The following is a 23,020-nucleotide window of genomic DNA, read 5'->3' on the forward strand; positions in this document are numbered from 1 at the left end:
GAATAGAAATTAGTGATAGGTGCTATTTTTCTTTTTACGGGCAAATTAGGAGTCGCGCACCCTGCGCGGCGATCAGCGCGCCCCCTGGTGTGCACGCATCGGGTGCACGATTCCTCCCGCGTAGGGTGCACGACTCCAAGCAAAAAAAAAAAATATATTTTTTAGATAAACATCAAGCTTATGTGTTTAGATCTTGAGTGGCTCTAAAGAGAGCTGTTGTGTTTTTTGAGATATTTTGGTACCCACAAGTAAGTACCTATACAGAAAAAGTTGTGGGCACAGGATGATTTTGCAGCAAGGCCTCTTTCTGCTCCTCTGTTGGTTCTTTCTGCACGTCTTGCTTCTTCCTGCACTTTTCTTTGTGGACTTCTGTTGCTTCTTTCTGCATTTCTTTTGCTTCTTTCTGTGCGTTTTTTCTTCTTTCTTCACATGTCCTACCTATGTAGGCATAGTTAGAAACTAGCATTTGAAAAACCTTTGAAATTCACTTAAAAAAACCATAGGTTTCAGGCACGTTATAGTTAGAAATTAGCATTTAAAAAAACCATAGAAATTCACTGAAAAAACCATAGGTTTTAGGGAAAGTTATAGTTAGTTGGACATTTGACTCATATAAAACCAGAGAAATTCACCCGTTATAGTTAGTTCAGCTAACTATAACTCGCGCCCCGCAATGCACTGCTGATTACATCACATATTACATCACTCATGACATGGTCAGTGACATCACTGATATCACTGATATCTGAAATGACATCACGGATGACATCATCCATGTGATAATTAGATGCATCTTCTCACACCCTAATATCACCTTTGATACACCCACTCTAAATTAGACTGCCATTCTCAAAACCATAGACACTCCAACACCAATAACTACATATCCACTCACTGATTCTTAGGTTTACACACCCATCCACTCACTCACTCACCCATACAGTCACTGATACTTATGGTCACTTAGTACAGGACTATCATATGCACGCATACACCTATATAGACACTCACACACTGCCACTCATGCAAATAATTAAACACACTGCCATTTACTCACCTATACAGTTATACACACACCAGCTCAATTACTCATTCAAATACTAGCACATTCTTACGCTCTTATACAATCACTGATACAAGCACACACTCATCCATGCAGCCACTCTCACAATCACACACTCACTTATAGCCATTTATATACTCCAACACATATGTATATGTATATATATATATATATATACATATATACATACACACTGTCTTTTACATATGTAGTTACTTACACATGTACCACTGAGATATACATTCACTCACCAACACACCTATACACACACTCACCCACCCATACAGTCCATCACAGATGCACTCTTGAAACCATGCACCCAGTGAATCACCCACTCACACATCTATGCACAGTCACACACACCCCACCCATACACACACTCAGGAACCCATACAGATACTCAGACAACCAATCAATAACCCATATAGACACTCATGTAGCTAGTCGCAAACCCATGCAGCCACTTACACACCAACAGACAGACGGATACAGACATTCACACAGTCTAGTCACTAACCCATGCATTCAGTAAGATACGTTTAACCACTCAGAGTCAGTCACGCACCTACAAAATCATCCATTCAGACAGTTATACACCCCACTCATTCTTCAATACGCCTTTCCCTATATATAGTAAACATATTTAAACTTTACAGAAACACAGTCACTGGATGATGTCATCAGTGATGTCACTGACCATGTCATGAGTGATGTAATATGTGACGTAATCAGCAGTGCATTGCGGGGGCGCGAGTTATAGTTAGCTGAACTAACTATAACGGGGGAATTTCTCTGGTTTTGTCCGAGTGAAATGTCCAACTAACTATAACTTTCCCTAAAACCTATGGTTTTTTCAGCGAATTATATATATAACTATACATACACACAAACACATACACAACTGTATATACATAAAATATAACATAACAGAGACATATTGAAATTGTAAGTCTTCATATCTGCAGACCATAGATAAGAAAACGTGAATGGAACCAAGCAGCGATAAACAGAGGTCTGAAATGCATTTGAATTTAATATGAGCAAACACCTCTATTAAAAGAGGCTCGGCTTACTGGAAGAGATGGCATCGTCTGGCCTATGGCTGCACGGATTTTAGGCAGTAGAGCTGTATGAACTGGTCTTCTCCAGCAGAATGCCTGCAAACAGAGTAGCCGAGGTGGACACTGCTCTTGTAGAATGCACTTTAGCTTTCGATGTTAGGGGTATGCCTGCTTTGGAGTCGTAAAACTGAATTGTAGCCAAAATCCATCGTGCTATTGTTGCTTTAGTCACTGCAGTCGCTCGACGAGTTTGATCATAAAAGACTAGTAGTTGATCTGTTTTACGAACAGATTTTGTTCAGTCGAGGTAAAACTTGAGACATTTTAATGTCCAATGTATGGAGAGCACTTTCAGTCGGAGTGGCTGGATTGGGAACAAAAGTTCAAAGTATGACAGGCTCATTGAGATGAAACGGAGAAGGAATCTTGGGGATGAATTTTGGGTGTGTTCTGATAAGTATGAACTCTTCTTGGAAATGTGTCGTTAAGGCCTATTTCTCTATAACCCTTCTCATAGATGCGAGAGAGAGTAATAAAGCAACTTTCCAGGTGACAATTTTTTAGTCAGCCTTGTGAATGAGTTCGAAAGACTGTTTCGAGAGAACCACATTGAGATGCCATTCTCAGGGAGGAGCTTGCACCGGTGGGAAAGCCCTGAATAGCCCTTTTACGAATTGCTTTCTGACTCTTGTTGAGCAAACAGAAGGAGTCTGAGGAGAGTGTCTACCTTGATATTGCTGCACGATGAAGGTTGAAAGATGCATGAACAAGGCCTGACTTGGCCAACTCAAGGAGATCAGGCAAAATCTGTTCAGGAGAAGCTTCAAATGGGTGCAAGTCATTTTGCTGACACCAGAAACAGAATGTTTTCCATTTTAACTTCCAAGTTTTATTTATGCCTTCTGCTCTTTGGATAGAATTACTCTGCATTCTTGAGTGATCTTGAGTCTCAAAGCTCATAGAACTCAGGAGCCATGCGTGCAAAGGGAGAGAGTCTGGCTCCGGGTGTAGTATTTAGCCCCGGTTCATTGTCAGGACTGTTCATGTTGGTGGGTGTATGGGACTGGTCTTTAACAGGAGAATGAGCTCCATAAACCAGTGCTGCCAGGGTCACCTAGGAGAAATCAAAATGAGGCGGCAGTGTTCCGCTTTCATCTTATTGAGAATCTGGGGAATTAGTGAGAAGGAGGTGGGCATACATAAATACCAGATCACCACATGAAAGAGCTTTCTCCCACGTCCCTGAGAGAGGGTATCAACTGGAGTAGAACTGACATTTGGTGTTGCGGTTTGCCGCAAAGAGATCCAGTGCTGGTTTCCCCCGTAGCAAGAATATTTTGCCCAGCTGTTGTTCTAGCTAGTTCCCACTCGTGGCAACTGTCTTGGCCCTGCTGAGAGGGTCCGCTAGGGTGTTGCGTACTCAGGACATGTGTTCAGTCTTTTTGGACGTTGTGGGCCGTGTGCCATCTCCAACACTCTTGGGCTTCATGAAAGTGTGTTGGAGATTTGGTACTTCCTTGCTTGTTGATATACATGCTGGTCGTATTGTCCATACGGACCAACACCGAGGATCCTGCTATTCTTGGGAGAAAGGCCTGCAGATTGAGAAAGATGGCTTTCAGCTACAAGCTGTTGATGTGCATAGCCTTCTGACAAGTTGACCACTTTCCCAGGATCTGCAGGTCCTGCAAGTGGCCTCCCCAGCCTTCCAGTGAAGCATCCGTGGTCATCACGAAATCCGGTAGGAATGACCGAAACGTCCTTGTGATAGGTGGGATCTGTGAAACCACCACGTTGTCGTGTCTAGCATCCTTTGGGTTATAGATATGATCTTCCTGCAATGGTTTCATCTTGAGGCATGCCAACGGGACTAGGTTGATTGCAGAAGAGATCATGCCCAGTAGCGACTTTAACAGCCTTACTGAAACATACTTTTTTCTTGATATTCTGCAAGCCAGGTCTGCTAGCCTTCTTCGTCTTTCCTGGGAGAGGAAGGCTTTGTTCAGAGTCGTATCTAGGTCGGCTCCAAGAAACATTATTGTTTGACTGGGAGTAGTTGAGGATTTTCGCTGCTTCAGCATGAGACCCAGCTTCAGAAAGTGCGACAGGCACGCTTTTGTAGCCCTGGCAGTCTGCCTTTTAGTTGAAGTTTTTAGCAGTCAGTCGTCTAAGTAGGGGAATACCTGATGACCCAGTTACCTGAGAGCGCATGCTTCCGGTGCCAAGCACTTGGTGAATATGCGAGGGGCTGACTTGAGTTCGAATGGTAAATGGATACCAGCTACAGTGAAGCCGGAGATATTTGCAGTGTTTGGGATGAATGGAGATATGGAAATATGCATCTTCAAGGTCTAGAGACGTCATGCAGTCTCCCCTGTTTGGAAGGTGAAGAATGTCGGAGAGAGTAATCTTCCGTAAGGATTGCTTGTGGAGAAATTTGTTTAATTTTTGGAGGTCTAGGATGGGTCTCTAATCCCCCGATTTCTTGCTTAGGAGGACAAAACGGTAGAAGAATCCTCTTCCCTTTTGAGCAACCGTAACAAGTGAAGAGGAGTGGGGTGCGCGCCCCTTGGTGGAGTGTTTGGTGGTCTTTCCGTAAACGTCACGGTTATGACCATAGATGACTAGGTCCAAAACCCATCTGTCTGGGAAGCACGTGTCATTCTAGGAGTGGCAGGTGGAGGGGTAGGTGCTGGAGTAATAGGAGACAGGTTGTGGTGGTGCCACTAGTTGCTCCTCAGGAGGTTGCAGAACATGTTTCTTGTAGTCAGGAAGCCTAGCATGAAATTCTGGACCAAGGATCTATGCACTTGTACGTCATCCTGTCTATGTAGAGAATCAGGATTGTATCTGGGGTCTCATAATGCCTCGGAGTAGGAGGACGACAATAGTCTTGATAAAATGGTCCTTCCTCATCCAAGTCAAATCTTTGTCCTGGCATTTCAAGTGCTGCTCCAAAGGGCTGTGAGACGATCCCAAAGGGCTGTCATGGGGCTCTTCAAGGTGCAATAAATGGCTTGGAGGCAGAGGTGACACACTGCTGGGCAAGTAACCTCAAGCTGTAATGAGGTCTTGGTTATCTTTGTAATCTTGATCCGCGTTGACTATGTTTTCAGAGCAATGCAAGTAACCGGTCTTGAAACTTTTGCTGATGTTGTGCCTCTTGGAGATGGAATCATCATTGACTTTGATGGGGCAATCGTCGACTGTGGGATCGTCAATGGGGTCGTTGACAGGATCTTAGTTGATGACACAATTTGTCAATGAGATGGGAGCGTCTGAGGAGACTGTTGTCAATTTAGCCGTTGACTGTCTCGACGACGAGATGGTTGTAACGGTTGATCTTGCTGTTGACCGCGATCGTCAATGGGGTCTTGAAAGAGCATTTATGCCCGTTGTTGATTAGTCTAAGGAGGAGGCATGAAAGTGATTTCTATCCCTGTTAGAAGGCGTAGATGGAATAGATAAGGTTGTCTCTAGGAGAATTGTTTTTGCTTCTCCTTTTTCTTGGAGTCCTTAGCCTGATAGAAAACCTTCAGGGATTTCATGCTCTCCTCAGGAGATCCCTTCATGGGACCTAGCTCTCTTGTGAGACCTAGAAGAGGTGAGTTTTGGCTTTTTGAAGCCACAAGAGTAGCCTCCCCTCCCTGTCCTTCAATGTTTTTGAGGATAAACAGACACATTTTGCGCTCTTACCTTGCATTGGGGGTAGAGGCAGTAAACGCAATCCTTATGCGGGCCATCCACATAGAACCCTTTCTTCCCACAGACTTTGCAGGGATGGAAAATACCTTTCTGTCAGTTTTTTTCTTCAAGAAAGATCTTGAAAGCTTTTTCACTGCTACAGTATCTGAGCAGAGCTCAAGGATGCTCTCTTCACACACAGCATGCAGTCAAAATCTGAGGGACACAGCCACTCTTGGGAGTGTTCTAGAGGGTGGTCATAGTTCAAGTTTGCACTTTAAAAATGTGTTTTTTTTAAAGGACATAGACTGACTATTAAACTGATGTCCTATTGCCATTATAGCCTAGGTTAGTTACACATACTGCTTTACTATGGCAACGTGGGACTCCCACTTCGAAGAAGGGGAATGATCCAAGGATGTAAATCTATGAAAGATCTAGTACTGGATAAGCAAAACTTTACATAAAGCAGTGGTTAATTTGTAAAATAATAATTGCTGGGGCTCTCGTCAGGAGGCAGCTTCTACCAGCCCATTTCTCCTGTTAGCACCACCTAAAACAGACGCCATGAAATCCTACAAGTGGGGAGAGGATGAGGTGCAATGGACAGAGCTGTTGAGCTGAGCAACTAGGTAAGAGTCTCAGCATCGGCAACATCTTGTGATTCTCGGCAAATCACTTTAATCGCTCTGTGCTTACTGAAAATGAATGTGTCCTTAACTGGTACTAAATAGCTGGTGTGGATGATTGGGTACTGGTGCTGAGCACCGGAAACCACCAGCTCAAATTAAGCACGGACTTCAAGAAAGCTTTGAGAAAAGCGTAGAGAAGCATGGGGCTCAACGTGAAACAGTTTAGTGCCTTCTATTTGAAATCCTCATAACAAAACTAGGTAGAAGAGCTAAACCCAGAGGATTTAGGAGTGCACCGAGATCAATAGGAAGGGGGTGTCCACAACCAAACTAATGAAAGGCCTTATCATCTACAGTGTATCGAGTAGATGGTACAGGCTCTAAAAATCACCCATAAAGATACAAAGGACATTGTCGTAGACATGTAACAGGGACATGTAACAGGGACATGTTCTTGGAATAATTTGAAAGTGCCCCGGAGTCTGGGGCCTGGGTACCTGTGAGGGCAGCAGCCTTGATGAGCATGGTCAAGGGCTGGCACAGATACGGACTGCTGCAGAGTCTCGCCACGCAGGAGTTGGTCTGGGATAGCTCCTCTTTAATGATGGCTCGCTTCGGGTGGTCCAGGGGCAGCATTTCAAGCCAGCGCTCCAGGGAAAGTCGCAAGAGGTCCATCTTCTGGGAGGATTCATGCAGCCGAGACTGAGCCTACAAGTGAAGGAGAAATATGTTGGCATGACTTTTGAACAATCTAACTGTCACCTGGATGTCCGAACATTTGACTGTGTTCGGGTACAATACCCCGTCAAATGCTTACAGGGCCACCCACATAGATCCTGGTTCATAATCCCAGTCCACAGATTACACATGGCAGACACAATATCTGGGAATACAGAAGAACAAGGTGAGACACCGTGGCCCCCGAAGCAGCGGCAGCCATAACTTAGACTCACTGCAGATCGGACTGCAAGAAGGCCAGCTCAATGGGACCCTGGTGGAGCTGGTTGTCAACCGCACAGCACTGACATCGAGTAAGTTGATAAGAAGAAAACACATGGGAAGTGCTGAATACGCCATGCTGGAGGGCTTGCTTATGTTGAAGACTGTTCTGCATCTATTATGTCCATGTAAGGGTAATAAGGCAGGCAATGTCTGTCAGCTGTAAGCGAGTGCTAGCAGTAGTTCAATACATCTTAACACCTACAATGACTAGTATTGGTTACCATCAATCCTACTCTCTGCAGAAGAGAATGCGTGACATTGATAGTAATATTCGGCATTTTAGGCGAGCACTCTATGATGGGGAACAACCTTTACAACGCAACTTTTACAACGCACTACCTTTACAACGCATTTTTTACAACGCATAATCCATTACAACGCATGACATTACAACGCATACCATTACAACGCATTTTTAAAAACTACCTTTACAACGCATTCCATTACAACGCATACTACCATTACAACGCATACCATTACAACGCATAATCTTACACTACACTATCCAACACTTACCCTACTGTTGCACCCCCTGGAGTTAGAATAGTAATTTTTACCCCTATACTATCCAACACTTACCCTACTGATGCACCCCCTGGAGTTAGAATAGTAATTTTTACCCCTATACTATCCAACACATACCCTACTGATGCACCCCCTGGAGTTAGAATAGTAATTTTTACCCCTATACTATCCAACACTTACCCTACTGATGCACCCCCTGGAGTTAGAATAGTAATTTTTACCCCTATACTATCCAACACTTACCCTACTGTTGCACCCCCTGGAGTTAGAATAGTAATTTTTACCCCTATACTATCCAACACTTACCCTACTTTTGCACCCCCTGGAGTTAGAATAGTAATTTTTACCACTATACTATCCAACACTTAATCTACTGTTGCACCCCCTGGAGTTAGAATAGTAATTTTTACCCCTACACTATCCAACACTTACCCTACTGTTGCACCCCCTGGAGTTAGAATAGTAATTTTTACCCCTATACTATCCAACACTTAACCTACTGTTGCACCCCCTGGAGTTAGATTATTAATTTTTACCCCTATACTATCTAATACTTACCTTAAATGTAATTTAATATTATGCGTTGTAATGGTATGCGTTGTAAAGGTAGTATGCGTTGTAATGGTAATGCGTTGTAAAGGTATTTTTTTAAAATGCGTTGTAGTGTCCTGCGTTGTAATGTCATGCGTTGTAATGGATTATGCGTTGTAAAAAATGCGTTGTAAGTGCATGCGTTGTAAAAGTGTGCGTTGTAACGTCATACATCCCTCTATGATGAAACATACAACACACAAGGGAGTTATTTAAACCTAAAAAACAAAGGCACTTTCCGTCTTTGGGTGGGAAATAGATTTCTCTTGATCCTCTAGAAGAAGGCGCCTGTCTAATTTTTAGGATCTTCCTCAACCGTCATAAGCACTGAATAGAATAGCTAGCCCATCTCAGATCAACAAAGCATCACGTCATCACCCAAAACATTCCTCAAGGAAGCCTGCTGTACATGGGCACCCCCCCTTGAGTCCGAATCAAGGCAATAAAGTCTGGTAAATGTAGGGGCAGGTACCCAATTGGTGGATTTAAATACCTCTAGGTGGGCACATTTTGCGAAAGCGACACTGAGCCAGCTTAGCCCCTAGGTACTGTGGGCTTCAGGCCTTCAAGTCATAGGTTTGTGCTCCAGCAGGAAGCCCAGTAAGTTACAGGAAACTATTCACCTGGAAATGGAATGCTTCATAGGGTCCAGATCAGCTCTAACAGGATCATAAATAACACATAAATGTTCAGATTACCCAATATCTTCAATTTGTCCAAACAGAATCTCAACACTTTCTTTACATTAAGAGCGTGAAGGGCTCTTTTCGACTGAGATGAAGGACTCTGAAAGAAAGTTGGCAAAGAAATAGTCAGATTGACATGGAAATCTGACACCACTTTAAGTAACAAGCATTTACAATGCAACGGTCTCGGCATTGTTAAAGTTAGAGCTATTGGCATTGCTCATGACAATGCCGTTTCTTTAAATGTTTTAAAAACAAAAACAAACAAAAATAATGTCATGAGCAATGCCAATAGCTCTAACTTTACCAATGCCGAGACCATTGCATTGTAAATGCTTGTTAAAACGGGCATTCAATGTTTTATGACGTCTGTCACCCGGACACGCCCTCCACTGAAAAGTCAACGTTACTTACAAACGAAACGAAAGTAAGTTATTGTTTGGGGACATAAGCCGATAATTTTTTTTAGGTACACACATGTAACTGTAAAGTCACAGTGTTCTTGCAGCAACAAAAACAGTGGCAAGCACCGGTTTCTGCGACAGATGCACCCAGTGAAAAGGACACAAAAGACCCCAGAATCCCGCCATCGAGAAGATGCGCGTGCTCATCCCGGGACAGAGCCCTGCACCAATCAGGCCCTAGCATGGCTCTGTGCAAAGCCCCCCCCCCCCACCCCGCCGTCCCTCAATAGGCGTCCAGGAGACACTGCGGAGTGCTGGAATGAACTTTTTTTTGGGCGCCAAGTGTAGATTGCATGCAGCCAGTCACTGCAGGCTCTGGAGTTTGAAACCGTAGTTTGCTCGTTTACCATCATATGGGGACTAGTACTTTAACGATACGTTTTGCAGGGTTCGTGTTCTATAAAACACAAACACTAAACTTTAAAAGAGAGCTAAACCATGTAACGAACAGCCTGAAAGTGGAAAGCCTTAAAAGTGAAATACAGCGGACTGACTATTGACTGACTGCACTCACTTGCCTTTTAACATTTTACACGAATAATGTACGACACACATACAAATCCTGGGAGCCGAGAAATGTACATTATGGGGTGTTCAAGGGCAGGAGGATAACAACAGCAGGCTATGTTCACGAATTGCATTTAGACTTTTTGATATGTAAATTTACCTATTGGATATTCAATGACCTCATTCACAGAAAATCCAGAAATGTTCACCCACTGGGCTCCACCGCACCTGGGTGCAGGTTTTCGGATTTTCAAATTAACGAACGTTTTCCAGATTATGCCTTGAAACATGTGGCAGTCAGAAATTTCCAGGTGCACACCGGCAAAACTTTCCTAAATATGATTTTCTCACGCATAAGAACACTCCCGTCAATCAATTTAAGGTGAGGGAGCAACGCCGGGACACCACCGCCTTTCTCCGAGGCAGAGAAGAACTGCCTCGGAGAAACGCAGCCTCGGTTTCGGATTCGGGGGCGTGTTTCTTTTTCTCTCCTCTTGCCATTGGCTGGAGGAGAGAAAAACACGCCCTGCGAAAAGCAACGAAAAAACACGCCCCCCCGATCCGAAAAGGACGGGGCTTCAACGGAGTGACTGGACCTCTTCTCCAATGGCTGGCCAGCATTTACTAGGCCAGCCAATGGAGAACAGGGGAAAAGAGGGGCGGGTGCAAGCCCCTCTTCTCAAAAACATTAAATCTCCGGACTTCCGGTCTGCCGACCGGATGGTCCCGAGACCTAAAAAACTAGGAGGAGTTCATGATCACACTGTTTTTTAAACTTATTTTTATTGGCATTTCTTATAGAATTGTTCAAAACAGACAGTGTTTACGTTTGCATACAGCATTCACTTATGGATCAACATGGCATCTCAAGATATATCGTCTCTTAAGAGCTCTGGTCGACAATTGGCATGTTTATCGCCATGCTGCAATTCAATGATCATGTTAATGACACACTCAGAGTCTTACTGAACACCGTTTTGAGTCGACCCGCTCTAAAAACCAGGACATGAGCCAAATTTATCGAACTCTACTGGGACAGGTGGTGAAAAACGGGGCTGTACCGGCAAATCCGTGATGTATGGTTAACCTATCGCTAGAGCGTTGTAGATTAGGTGCCTTTCTGAAAGTATTCAAGTTAATTGCAGCACCGTGCAGAGGCATGACGGGCACTGAAATTACCATGAAGACTTTCAGAGGCACACAATCTGCCACGCTTTAGTAACAAATGCATAGCTACCAAGGTTTCAGATTGCTACATGTAACATTTTCTTAATTTCATTGTATTACGAGTGCCATTTCAATGACTATGACTGACACTTTCTTGAGAGCGAAATCAAGGTATAAGGTAGTCGAACCGGCACCACTGTGGTGTGCTAGAGCTATTAATAACATTTAAAAGCACATTTTGAGGCAGAGGCACCGAGGCACTACCTCCTGCACTCCGTGTTGCTCTTTCACTTGTGTGCTTCCCTGCTCCATGTTGCTTTCCTCTCTGTGTGTTTCTCTATCTGCAAAACACTCCTGCTCTCCGTGTTGCTCTCTGTCCCTCGTGCTTTTCTCTGCAATCCCGACCGCTCCATGCTGCTTTCTCCCTCCTGTGTTTCTCCTACCTTTAAACTCTCCCTCCCCGTGCTCCTCTTGCTCTCTTCCTTGTGTGCTTTTCTTCCTCCTGTGGAAAAATAGTCCTGCGCTCCTTGTTGCTCTCTCACTAAGAGGCCATCAGGCACTCACTCATTTCAAAGATTGTCAGACCCCCAGGTGGTCCAGACAACGGGCAACTCAAATTGTCCCCAAACAAAGTGGAGCTCAACAGCGGAGCGTTGCTGGAAACGAACAGACTAAGCTGTTTTTGGGTACTGCGCCCAGGAGGTGAGTGGAATGTTTGATGGGTCCTTCCATTCTAACTCACACCAAGTGCGGGGTCGGGGGAGGCCCCAGTGGACCCAGGGCCCTTTATTTACTGAGCACCCCCAAGCAACAGGCCACCACGTCCCGCACAGCAGAGGGGTCCCTCTTCTGCAGTGCCACCCGCCACGTATTTGCTGCATGATGCCTTCAGTGGTGCATCACTGCCAGGGCACTAACTACCCTTTCAGACAGGCGCAAGTGTCCTCTGGGCGCGCAGCCAGGTCCCGGCTGCCCACACGTCCAGAACAGAAAGACAATGGTCTCAACCTCGTCGCCGCATAGCAGCCATCTTACTTTCTCTACAGCAACACTTCCTTTGTTTGCTAATGTCACCCCAGCGCTTAATTTAAGCGCCATTTTCTGCAATCCAACAGCCAGTATGTTCTCTGTGCGATATCGAAAAAATACGGAAGTATGCTGGTGGTTAGATATGGCTACCATTTGCTTCATTGTTCCCGATTATGCATACTGGTCAAGTAGTGTTGGTAGCAGAAGTATATCCGGATGATCAAAAGTATGTTGCACAAGGAGACGACAAACTGGCAGCTTGAATATAGCACGGTTATCTACTACAAAAGCGCACGTGACGTGCACTTTGCAGCTGTAGTTCTAGCTTCTCCCTCACAGCACGCAGGTGTTGTCAAGGCACTATAAATGTGTGATTAATGCATTTTAGTGCGGTGATGCAGACCACCACACTAAAATGAGTTAGTCTGATGCCTTATGCGTGGTGCTTGGTAGGGCCGCAAAAGGCACATGAAATATGCAGCGGGAGATAAACATATAAGGAATGTTCTGTGGTTGGCTAAGGATAGGACACAACAATGAATTTTCACAGATTCCATTGTGCTCCAATCTTAAATAACAGACACCTCTCAGGGATGTAGCATTCACAATGGACAAGTGATAATATGGGACACTGTTACATTAAAACACTTTTAATGGAGAATATGCTTTTGAATTCCGTATCCTTTTTATGTTTGTTGCATGTTGCAAACCTGCCTTAAGACCCTTCATGTGGTGCTGTATGTGTAAAAATACACTGTCTTTTCACTTTATTAAGCACATTGAGTGATATTTGCACTGATTTTTGTGGCTGCACCCATACACACAGTTGAGTTCTTGGCGCAATAAATTAGAGGGAACCTTGCCGGAAAGCCTTCTATCCATCTGCTTCTTCACAAGTGAATAGCGGATTTTAATGCAAAGAACAAGCATGCAGGAGATGGTTCTTTTCTTTTCTGCATTGCAAAGCCTTTCTTCACCCAAGTCAATCCAAGAAAAGGCCGGTCGTCCACACAATGTTTCTCGGTAAGATCAATTTAGAAACTTAAGGCTCTCTTACGATCCAGCTGCCGGAGTCTCTCCTCTTTCTTAGAGGGCGGAGGTGTACCGAAGAATGCTCGGTTGGTAATAGTTTGCCTCACATGAATAGGACTGACCTCTTTTGGAAAAAAAAAGCTTGTGTCTTTAATACCGGCTTGTCTGGAAAGAATGACGTCTATGATGGATTGACAGTGGTGGATTGTAGGTCACTCACACCCCGTGGCGATGTTATGGTGATATGGAGAATTGCCTTTAGAGTGAGGAGCTACAATGGGCAGCTGGGCAGTGGCTCAAAAAGCGTACAGATCAGGAATGTGAGGACTAAGTTCAGGTCCCACCGAGCATGATGAAAGCTATAGGTAAGAACAAATGCTGCAAACCATAACTCGCGCGCCCGCAATCCAGTGCTCATGACATGGTCAGTAGCATCACTCATGACATCACTGATGACATCATCCTTGTGATAGAGTGGCGGTCGCGCGAGTTATAGTTATCTGACCTAACTATAACGGGGGAATTTCATTGGTTTTTTACGAGTGAAATGTCCACCTAACTATAACCTGTGTGAAACCTATGGTTTTTTAAGTGAATGTGTACGGTTTTTTAAATGCTAAGTTATGTATATTTATTTTTAAGGTTTTTCACCGTGCGCGCACCCCGCGGTTTTTTTTCCAAAAAAATAAAATGTTTTTTCACCCTTCGGGGGTCCTTTAGGGACCCCCTGACAAAGGCTAGGGGGTCAGGAACTCTCTACCCTGCCCCCTTTGCACGTTAGCCACCTCTCTTTTTCACTCTCGCACCCACAACAAACAAAATGGCGGCCGACACTTCCTGATTTTGACCGATTCAAACGTTGACTGACATGTAACCACCAATCAGAATTACGCTCGCGCACGTTAGGGTGCGCGCACGGTGCGCGGCTATAGATATTTATGTGGTTCAACTGCAATTTTCACAGGAAAAACTGAACAGATTTACTCCATACATGCAAAAGGCACATGCCTGACCTGAGGACTACCTCTCTGCCAAATTTCAAGTAATTCTGTTCAGCCGTTCGGGCTGTACCTTCGACTAAAGGTCCTATGGAAAAATGGATGGGGAAAACGCGTTTTGGGACCCCCCTTTTTTCTCGGCCCCCGCTTGACGAATCACCCAGAGACTTTCAGTGTAGGAGCTGAGCGCCCCATTAGTTTTGAAAAATTCGCGAGGATTCGTCAACCGGCACCAAAGTTATTCAAAATAGAATTTTCAGATTTCCTATGGAAACACGGTCCTAACTATAACTATCTACTGGCGACCAGAGAGACAGAGACAGAGACAGAGACAGAGACAGAGACAGAGACAGAGATATATATATATATATATATATATATATATATATATATATATATATATATATAGTTACTCAAACCGATCGACTTGCCAAAGGAAAAACATATGTCCCATTGGCTGAGGAATGTACTGACCACGGTAGGAAATAGAGGGGACAAAAGTCTGAGGCAGGTTTCCACACATGTATGGTGTCAGTCAGAAAGTGGAAGAGGGACCCTTTTTATCTTTAACTGCAACAAGCCATTTTAAAGGGGGGGAGGGGGGGGGAGAAACATAACTCCACAATAACACCTTCTGCTTTAGGTGAATTCCCTTAACCACTAAAGTTCTGAAAAAGCTGGACTTTATGCTCAATGTAGATTTACAACTAAAAGACAAAGATGCCGCAGTTGCTGAGTGAGTGGATGCTGAGTGGAGGTGTCAGATTTGGTAGGGTTGTGGCTAAACTATTGCCATGCTCGCTGTCTGACATGATTAATGCTGCCAGATTTAGTTGAGCTTCGCCAACTGTGAATAAATGGGCTGTATTATATGGTGTGATTGCGCAACCTCACACTTCTCAGCCCCTTTAGGACCAGTAGGATGTGTCTGGCAAACCCTCCGCTCAATTTGAGATAGCTGTGGCACTTGGCAGCAAGGCTTACACAGATGAACAAGTGTAAAGCCTTTAGACAGCACCAAAACAAACAAAAAAGAAAATGGACAACACACAGGAAATTTATACAAATAGACTGCTTTTTTTAATATAAATTTAAGACACCAAATGGAAAAATATCCATCAGACGGTTCCAGCAATATGGATTCTACAACAGTAAATAAATCAAGACAATTCACGTAAAAGCGAACAAGCATTGGCAAATTCAACTAATTTGACACTTGGAAACCTTTTCAGTAGAAAGTTGGGCTAGGTGTAATACAGTTACTTGAAGTCACTTTAGGCGAACAACTCCAGTTCGAAGTCAGTCGGGGGACTAACCAGGTCGTCAAGCACAGCTATGACCATTGTTCAACAATTTTATAATGCTCCCCCAAATTATATATGCAGGAAGCCTTCTTTTACAATATGCTCATTTAATAGAAGCTTGTTGACAGAAACTTGTAAGTTTCCACTCTGTGATCATGGACTGTGAGCGATGCAATTGCAGTTACGGAAAAGCTGCTTATCACAGGAATTCTTGATTGTGGCCTTGAAAACTGAGCAGCCTCCATTTAATGTATTATCAAGCTGCTTGTCTTGTCAAAGTGCTTGCTGTAATTAACCAGAATGTGACCTTGGGGGTGGCTAGGACGTTTACACAAAGGAATGTCGATTGCTTCGACTGAGGGGTTTGAAACTGAGATAAGTAACTTAAAGAGTTTGTGCCAAAATGCTCAAAAGTTGAAATCATGGTCTGGCTTCTTTGAAGTTGAATTTAGGCAGCTGCATGCGCTAGATGATAGAGCACATACACTGTTCTTTTACTGTATGGTCTCGTGTATAAAAGGCACAATACAACCCAATGAGGCAGAACACTTGTCAATTTGCCAACTGCATGTTCTCGCTCGAGCCTTGGGTAAAGAAACTTTGTTTTTTGTAATACCACGACTGTGCATTGACTGTTTCTTTTCAGATAATTATGCTTTCACAAATGGTGCTGTTACTCGGATGCACTGGCTGGAGATTCAGATACTCATTGAGAGCAGGGGAGTCCGTCTGTCTTAGAAGCCCGCCTGCTTGATCGGATTGGTTTCCAGCAGCTCAGACAAACAAATTTCCTGGGATCAACCAAAGACACAAGATTCCATTAGCTGCATCTAAAAGAAGAGGTGAACATTTTTCACAACAGTCATATGCACAGTCATCATGGACCAGGTAAGACCAGCAGGACGGGGTTTGTGCTGGAAGCCGGAACTGGGTCTTATGCCTGTGTTCTGAGTAGGTCTCTTGGACACATGTCAAGTTTCTGAGCAGACTGATCGAGTCCTTAAGGGAGGAACCTGAGGTTCATAAGAATGTCTGCAAGCGGGGCTTGGTAGACTGGAAACTGCAGTATGAGAAGTATACCAACTTACAACACGAGTACAAAACTGAGTGTGGCATTTTGTTGTATATCCAGATGTTGTAGAAAGTCTAGGACACTATACCAGTCTCAGCCAATGCCTTTGAAAGGCGTGCCAGCATGGTATATCATGAAAAGGAAGGGTTATGTCGCAGGCTTTTATTAAGAGAGCTGGGTTGCCTAACAGCCAAAGATCCAACACAACAATTTTCAATTGAAGACATTCAAGAGACAGAGACTTGAATACTTAGAAGAATGTATGAGAGCATGCGAGAAGAAATGAAAAACACAGATTGTTGATGTGAGAAGCGATGCATCTATGGAAGGATTACGCAAGGAGCAGGAACCTAAAGGAACCACGAGGAAACAGAGCATGATCATGAAAAATGAAAGGAGAAACATACCGAGCTGTGCAGAAAGGCAGAGATGAGTATCGATCAATGTTTTACTAATAAACAGAAACACCCACAACATCTGCTGTACCTGAGCAGGGAGACCCTTTGATGGAACAAATAATGCATCACAATATTAAACCACACCATACAATCCCATTAGTGCTCTAGAGCAGAGTGAACATGATGAGACAACGGAAAGGGAGAATGGGATAAGCGACAAATTAAAGAAAACCCTAGGGCACCAGAGGTCATAAGACTAAAAGTATTGAGGGATCTGGGGAAGCACTGGGACTACTTGAGACAACTGTGGATGAGTGTAGGGAAAGTGCATTAAAACAATTCTACAGATCCCACCACCTAAGACTCACAAAGAGGTGCGTGTATTTTTAGGCATAGCAGGCTACTGTCGCAATTGGATTCCACATTGTTCACTATTAGTTAAGCCATTATTGGCTCTTACCCAATCAATCAATCAATCAGTACATTTGTAGAGCGCACTATATACCCGTGAGGGTCTCAAGGCGCCGGGGGGGTGGGGATGCTGCTACTGCTCGAACAGCCAGGTCTTGAGGAGTCTCCTGAAGGCTAGCAGGTCCTGGGTCTGTCGTAGGCGGATGGGGAGGGTGTTCCAGGTTTTTGCGGCAAGGTGAGAGAACGATCTGCCACCGCCAGTCGCTCGGCGGATGCAGGGGACGGTGGTGAGGGCAGTGGATCGAAGCTGGCAGTTCAGGGTGTAGAAAGGGAGTCGTTGGTTGAGGTACGCTGGTCTGGTGTTGTGGAGATCTTTGTGAGCGTGGGTGAGGAGCTTGAAGGTGATCCTCTTGTTGATGAGGAGCCAGTGCAGGTCTTTCAGATGGGCTGTGCTGTGGATGTCGAGGATGAAGCGTGCAGAGGCGTTCCGTATGCGTTGTAGTCGTTTCTGGAGTTTGGCTGAGGTTCCTGCGTAGAGAGCGTTAAATAGTCCAGTCTACTGCGGACGAGGGCCTGGGTGACCGTCCTTCTGGTACCGGTGGGGATCCATCTGTAGATCTTGCAGAGCATGCGGAGGGTGTTGAAGCAGGAGGAGGAGACAGCGTTCACTTGCTGGGTCACTGACAGTGCAGAGTCCAGGATGACTCCTAGGTCGCGTATGTGGTTAGTGGGCATTGGCGCAGCTCCCAGTGTGGCCGGCCACCATGAGTCGTCCCAGGCGGAGGGGGTGGAACCAATGATGAGGACTTCGGTCTTGTCCGAGTTCAGTTTCAGGCGGCTGTTCATCATCCATTCAGCGATGGCCTTCATTCCTTGGTGTAGGTTGGTTTAGGCGGTGGCGGGGGCCTTGGTGAGGGAGAAGATCAGCTGGGTGTTGTCGGCGTATGAGACGATGTTGAGGTCGTGCGAAATGGCGATGTTGGCGAGCGGTGCCATGTAGATGTTGAAGTGTGTCGGGCTGAGGGATAATCCTTGGGGTACGCCGCAGGTGAACTTGGTGTCTTTAGAGCGGAATGGGGGAGGCGGACACTCTGGGTTCTGCCGGTGAGGAAGGAGGTGGTCCAGTGCTTTGTTGCGGATCCCTGCGTTGTGGAGGCGTGTGCGGAGGGTGTGGTGGCAGACAGTGTCGAAGGCGGCTGAGAGGTCCAGGAGGTTGAGGGCCGCGGTTTCTCCGTTGTCCATCATGGCCCTGATGTCGTCGGTGGCTGCGATGAGTGCTATTTCGATGCTGTGGTTGCTACGGAATCACGATTGGGATGGGTCCATGATGATGATCTTTTCGAGGAAGGCGGTCTGTTGCTAATTGACGATCTTCTCAATGACTTTTGCCGCCAACGGGAGGAGGGAGATGGGCCAGAAGTTCTTGAGGTCCTTGGGGTCAGCTTTGGGTTTCTTGAGTAGGGCGTTGATCTCTGCGTGCTTCCAGCTCTCCGGGAAGGTGGCGGTCTCAAAAGAGCTGTTGATGATCTTGCAGAGATGGGGTGCGATGGTGGGGCTTGCTTTGTTGAAGATGTGGTGCGGGCAGGGGTTGGATGTTGAACCGGAGTGGATGGTGTTCATGATTTTGATGGTGTCTTTGTCGTTGCCCACACCTGAACCATTGCCTTGGACAGCGGACCATGGACATAGCTTCCTTGCCATTTAGCAAGCTCTCTGTGAATCTCTTGCTTTGGGGCTGCCCGAGTATTCTAAAGACTTTCACCTTTTTGTTCAGGAGTCCGATGGGTGTGCTCTTGCGGTACTCACCCAGCAGCATGGTGATTATAACATGCATTGCCATCCTGTGTGAGAGCTGTAGCCACAGCAGCCCTGTCCTTTCATGAAGCAGAGGCACTAATGGTGGGACATACATCACCTATGACCACATTCAGTGGATCTGATTTTGAACAAAACGAGAACACAAAACCTGACAAACACGCACCTGACACTATAAAGTGCATCTATTCATTCCACATGTACAAATGCACAGGTGCAATGTCATGAACCCTGCACCATTACTACCTCACGAGAGGGATGGCATAAAGCTGCTTGATGATCATGACTGGATTTACAGAAAGGAGGAACAAAGGGCAGAATACATATGCAGGACACACCACTTGATGATGATGAAAGGGAACTAGTGGTGGATGGTTCATGTATTAGAACGAATGATGGCAAACAATCAGCGGCATATACAGTTACAACATTACACAATGTAGTTGAAAGTTGTAGAATAAAAGAGCAATCAGCACAAGCTGCCAAAATAATTGCACTGATTAGAGCAGGTGAAATAGAAGTAGGTAAGATTGTCAATATCTATACAGACAGCCAGTATGCATTCAGTGTCGCCCACAATTTTGGAACACTATGGAAAGATAGGGGTTTATTACATCTCAAGGGGCAAAGATACAGCATGTTGTACTGATAACAAGACTATTGAATTCTCTAGTCCTCCCTGCAAAAGTGGCAACCATAAAATGTAATGCACATAAAAAAGTGCCTGACAAGCTGGGCAAAGGAAATGCTTTTGCAGATAAGATGGCAAAGAAACAGCAAGGAACACTTCCAGCCTCATCTTTGTGACACAGGTACCTATGGAATTCAGGACTTGCTATGACACTGGAAGGTATACAAGAAATGCAAAAGGATGCTACTAAGGAAGAACAAAAACAATGGTCTGTGACTGGCACACATTTGAATGGGTGCTAGATAGGCAAAGCAGGAACAAGGTACATGCTGCCTGATATACATCTCTACCCAATGAGAGTAACAATGCACTGTCCTGCACACATTGGTAGGGATAGCTTGGTGAACTGAATAACTGTTTTTGGTCAACAAGAACATCGGGAAATATGCAACAGAAGTGTGCCAGAGATGTATGGTATGTGCTCAGCATAATCTGGGGAAGACTGTCCCAGTGCCCAATTAGACTCTGTACAGCCGACTGTTCCCTTTGAGGCCTTGCAACTAGACTATGTAGAAATGCCAGCCACAAACAAGTACATCCTCATCGATGTCTGCATGTATTCAAAATGGATTGAGGCACATCCAGTGAAAAAGGAATGATTCATTATCAACCGCGAAATGCCTGGTAGAAGATTGATGGAACTAGTGTACAAAGCTCTAAGTGCGAGTCATAAGTTTCAGTGTGCCTATCATTCGGAATCAGCGGGTACAGTGGAGAGAAAAGATGAGGTGCCTAAAAATGTAATCAGAAAAATCCGTGACTAGAGAGGTTTTATCAGCAACCACAGCCCCTCCTACAGACAGCACCACCATACAATCTCGGATCACAAAAGAAGAGCAATTGAAGGATTTGAACGACATCTTTGGCCGGGGTCCAGAAGGGGAAGAAAGTGACTCAGCCTAAGCCCAATCAGCACTGCAACTAACAATATATGGTCACAAGGGACTAGCGCGTATTTGTTGTTCAATCACTTCATCTGGTACTAACACAGTGGCAATTGAGGGAAACACCAACGGATACTGGGTGAGATATTGGATATATTAGAGATCGACTCAGACCACGCTGCAGGCCTAATATCACATATTTTGATACAGACTAAGCATAAGGCGAGAAAGAAGACCTGCTTAAGGTCGATATTGGAGGTCCAACCAAAGGTGTGGTATCTGTAAGCAGAGCTCCTGGACCACAAGCTCGTATGTACCAGTGATCTCTGCCAGCCATTGTGATGGTGAAGAATCGTTCTTGACCCATCAAGTGCAGTTGTACATAGGCCTGGAACGGCTGCCATGTTGGCACCAAAAGACATTTATCAAGGAGAAAGATACTCTACATTTCAATGGTTTGCATTTTGAAAACTGTATTAGCTGTTATTACCTTGTGTGTATGAAATGGTTACTCACCAGCAAAGGACCCCGATAGCAATAGGAAGAGTGACAACTTACATCACCACTATCCTACAAAATATCATGAGAATGTCGCTAGAAGGAATATGGATGCTTATCATATCAAAATTAATGTTTCAGACCGTTGGATGTGTTTGAAGCAGCCGGCGACAGTAGAACAAGCATTTGCAATGCAATTTGTCTTGCATTTGCGGAGGCTTGAGCTATTGGCGTTATAACTGGCAATGTCTTTTACTCGTGTGTTTTTGGTTTGGATTGGTTGCATGCGGTTTGGAGTGAAATTATGTGGCTTGAATTAAAATAGTTAGTTATGGTTGTGGAGCTGTGTGTGGTGGTACTGTGTGGTGTGTAGTGGAATTATGGGGCATGGTGAATAGATAGGGGTGAGAACTGCACAGAACAGAATGAAAGGAAGATAGACAGGGATAGGGAGTTTGTGCACGAAGTGGTGAATAAACTGGAGACACAGGAGCAGAAAGTGTGTGAGAGAAAGAAGAGGAGAGCAGACCACAGGGGCATTTGTGTGGCTTGGAACTGTGTGGCATTGGGTTAAATTATGCTTATTGAAATAATGTGTCATGGTGTGTAGTGCATTTATGTGGATTGTTGGGATGTGGCATAGAATGCATTTATGTGGGGTGTTTTTAAGTTGTATTGAGTAGAGTAATTATGTGAAGTGCAATTATGTGGTACTGAGTGTTAGCAGAATGTAAATATGTTGTGGTTTAGAACTGCGTGGCATTGAATTGTGTTAGGTTGTGAAATTAAGTGGGGTGGTTTGTAGTAGTATTATGTGGCATGGTGTAGGAAAGTATTATAAGGTGTGGAATTGTGTGACATGTTGCAAATATAAATGTATTTTCTGGAGTGCAATTATGTATTTTAGAATGTAGTGGAGATATGTGGAGATATTCTGCAGGATCGTACCATGCTCACTGTCCGGTGGATTCTTGTGCCTTCGGTTTGACGTTCTCTTTTAGTTTCTTTCCTAAGTCACCACCCTAGCTATCTTTATGCTACAGCTATACAGATAGTCAACAGGGGTCTATGGTGCTTTAAGGGGCGTGGCTTGGTCTGTGAGATTCAGGACTCAAACATCATGACTTTGCAGAGGTTTATAAAAGCAAACAAAACAGTTCTCAACTTTCCTTGTGTATTTTACTGACCACAGAAACACGAAAGGCTAAATCATAATGAGTTTTAAATATAGAAACCTATCATCTGAGTGAAATAAATCACAATCCACAGCGCCAAGAAAGGAGACTCCATGTGATAGAGACAGATGCAAGCGTGCACACGGACACACATGGAGACAGAAAAAAAAAGTGTGCACAGACACTGCGACTGAAGCAAGTGTGCACATCACACAGTCAGAGCAACCGCTGCCAGCATCCAACCGCGCAGTTTGGATGGCAAACATCCAAAGCTTGGCTGTAAGAACTGTAAATGAGCTTCAGTGGCGTGTCTTCAAGAACTTAGGAATCC

General features: G+C 44.7%; 1 protein-coding gene across 2 annotated transcripts in view; it reads right to left on the reverse strand.

Annotated features, from left to right (window-relative positions):
* PKN3 (protein kinase N3) overlaps window positions 1–23,020 on the reverse strand; it is a 391,919-nt gene that overhangs the window by 243,350 nt on the left and 125,549 nt on the right. For both annotated transcript variants that reach the window (XM_085614062.1, XM_085614063.1), the window contains exon 6: window positions 6,938–7,148. In XM_085614062.1, coding sequence (XP_085470188.1) covers window positions 6,938–7,148 — 211 coding nt within the window. The remainder of the gene's footprint in view (window positions 1–6,937; window positions 7,149–23,020) is intronic.

Source organism: Triturus cristatus, chromosome 1_2 (assembly GCF_964204655.1).
Source record: "Triturus cristatus chromosome 1_2, aTriCri1.1, whole genome shotgun sequence".
Taxonomy (NCBI): Eukaryota; Metazoa; Chordata; class Amphibia; order Caudata; family Salamandridae; genus Triturus; species Triturus cristatus.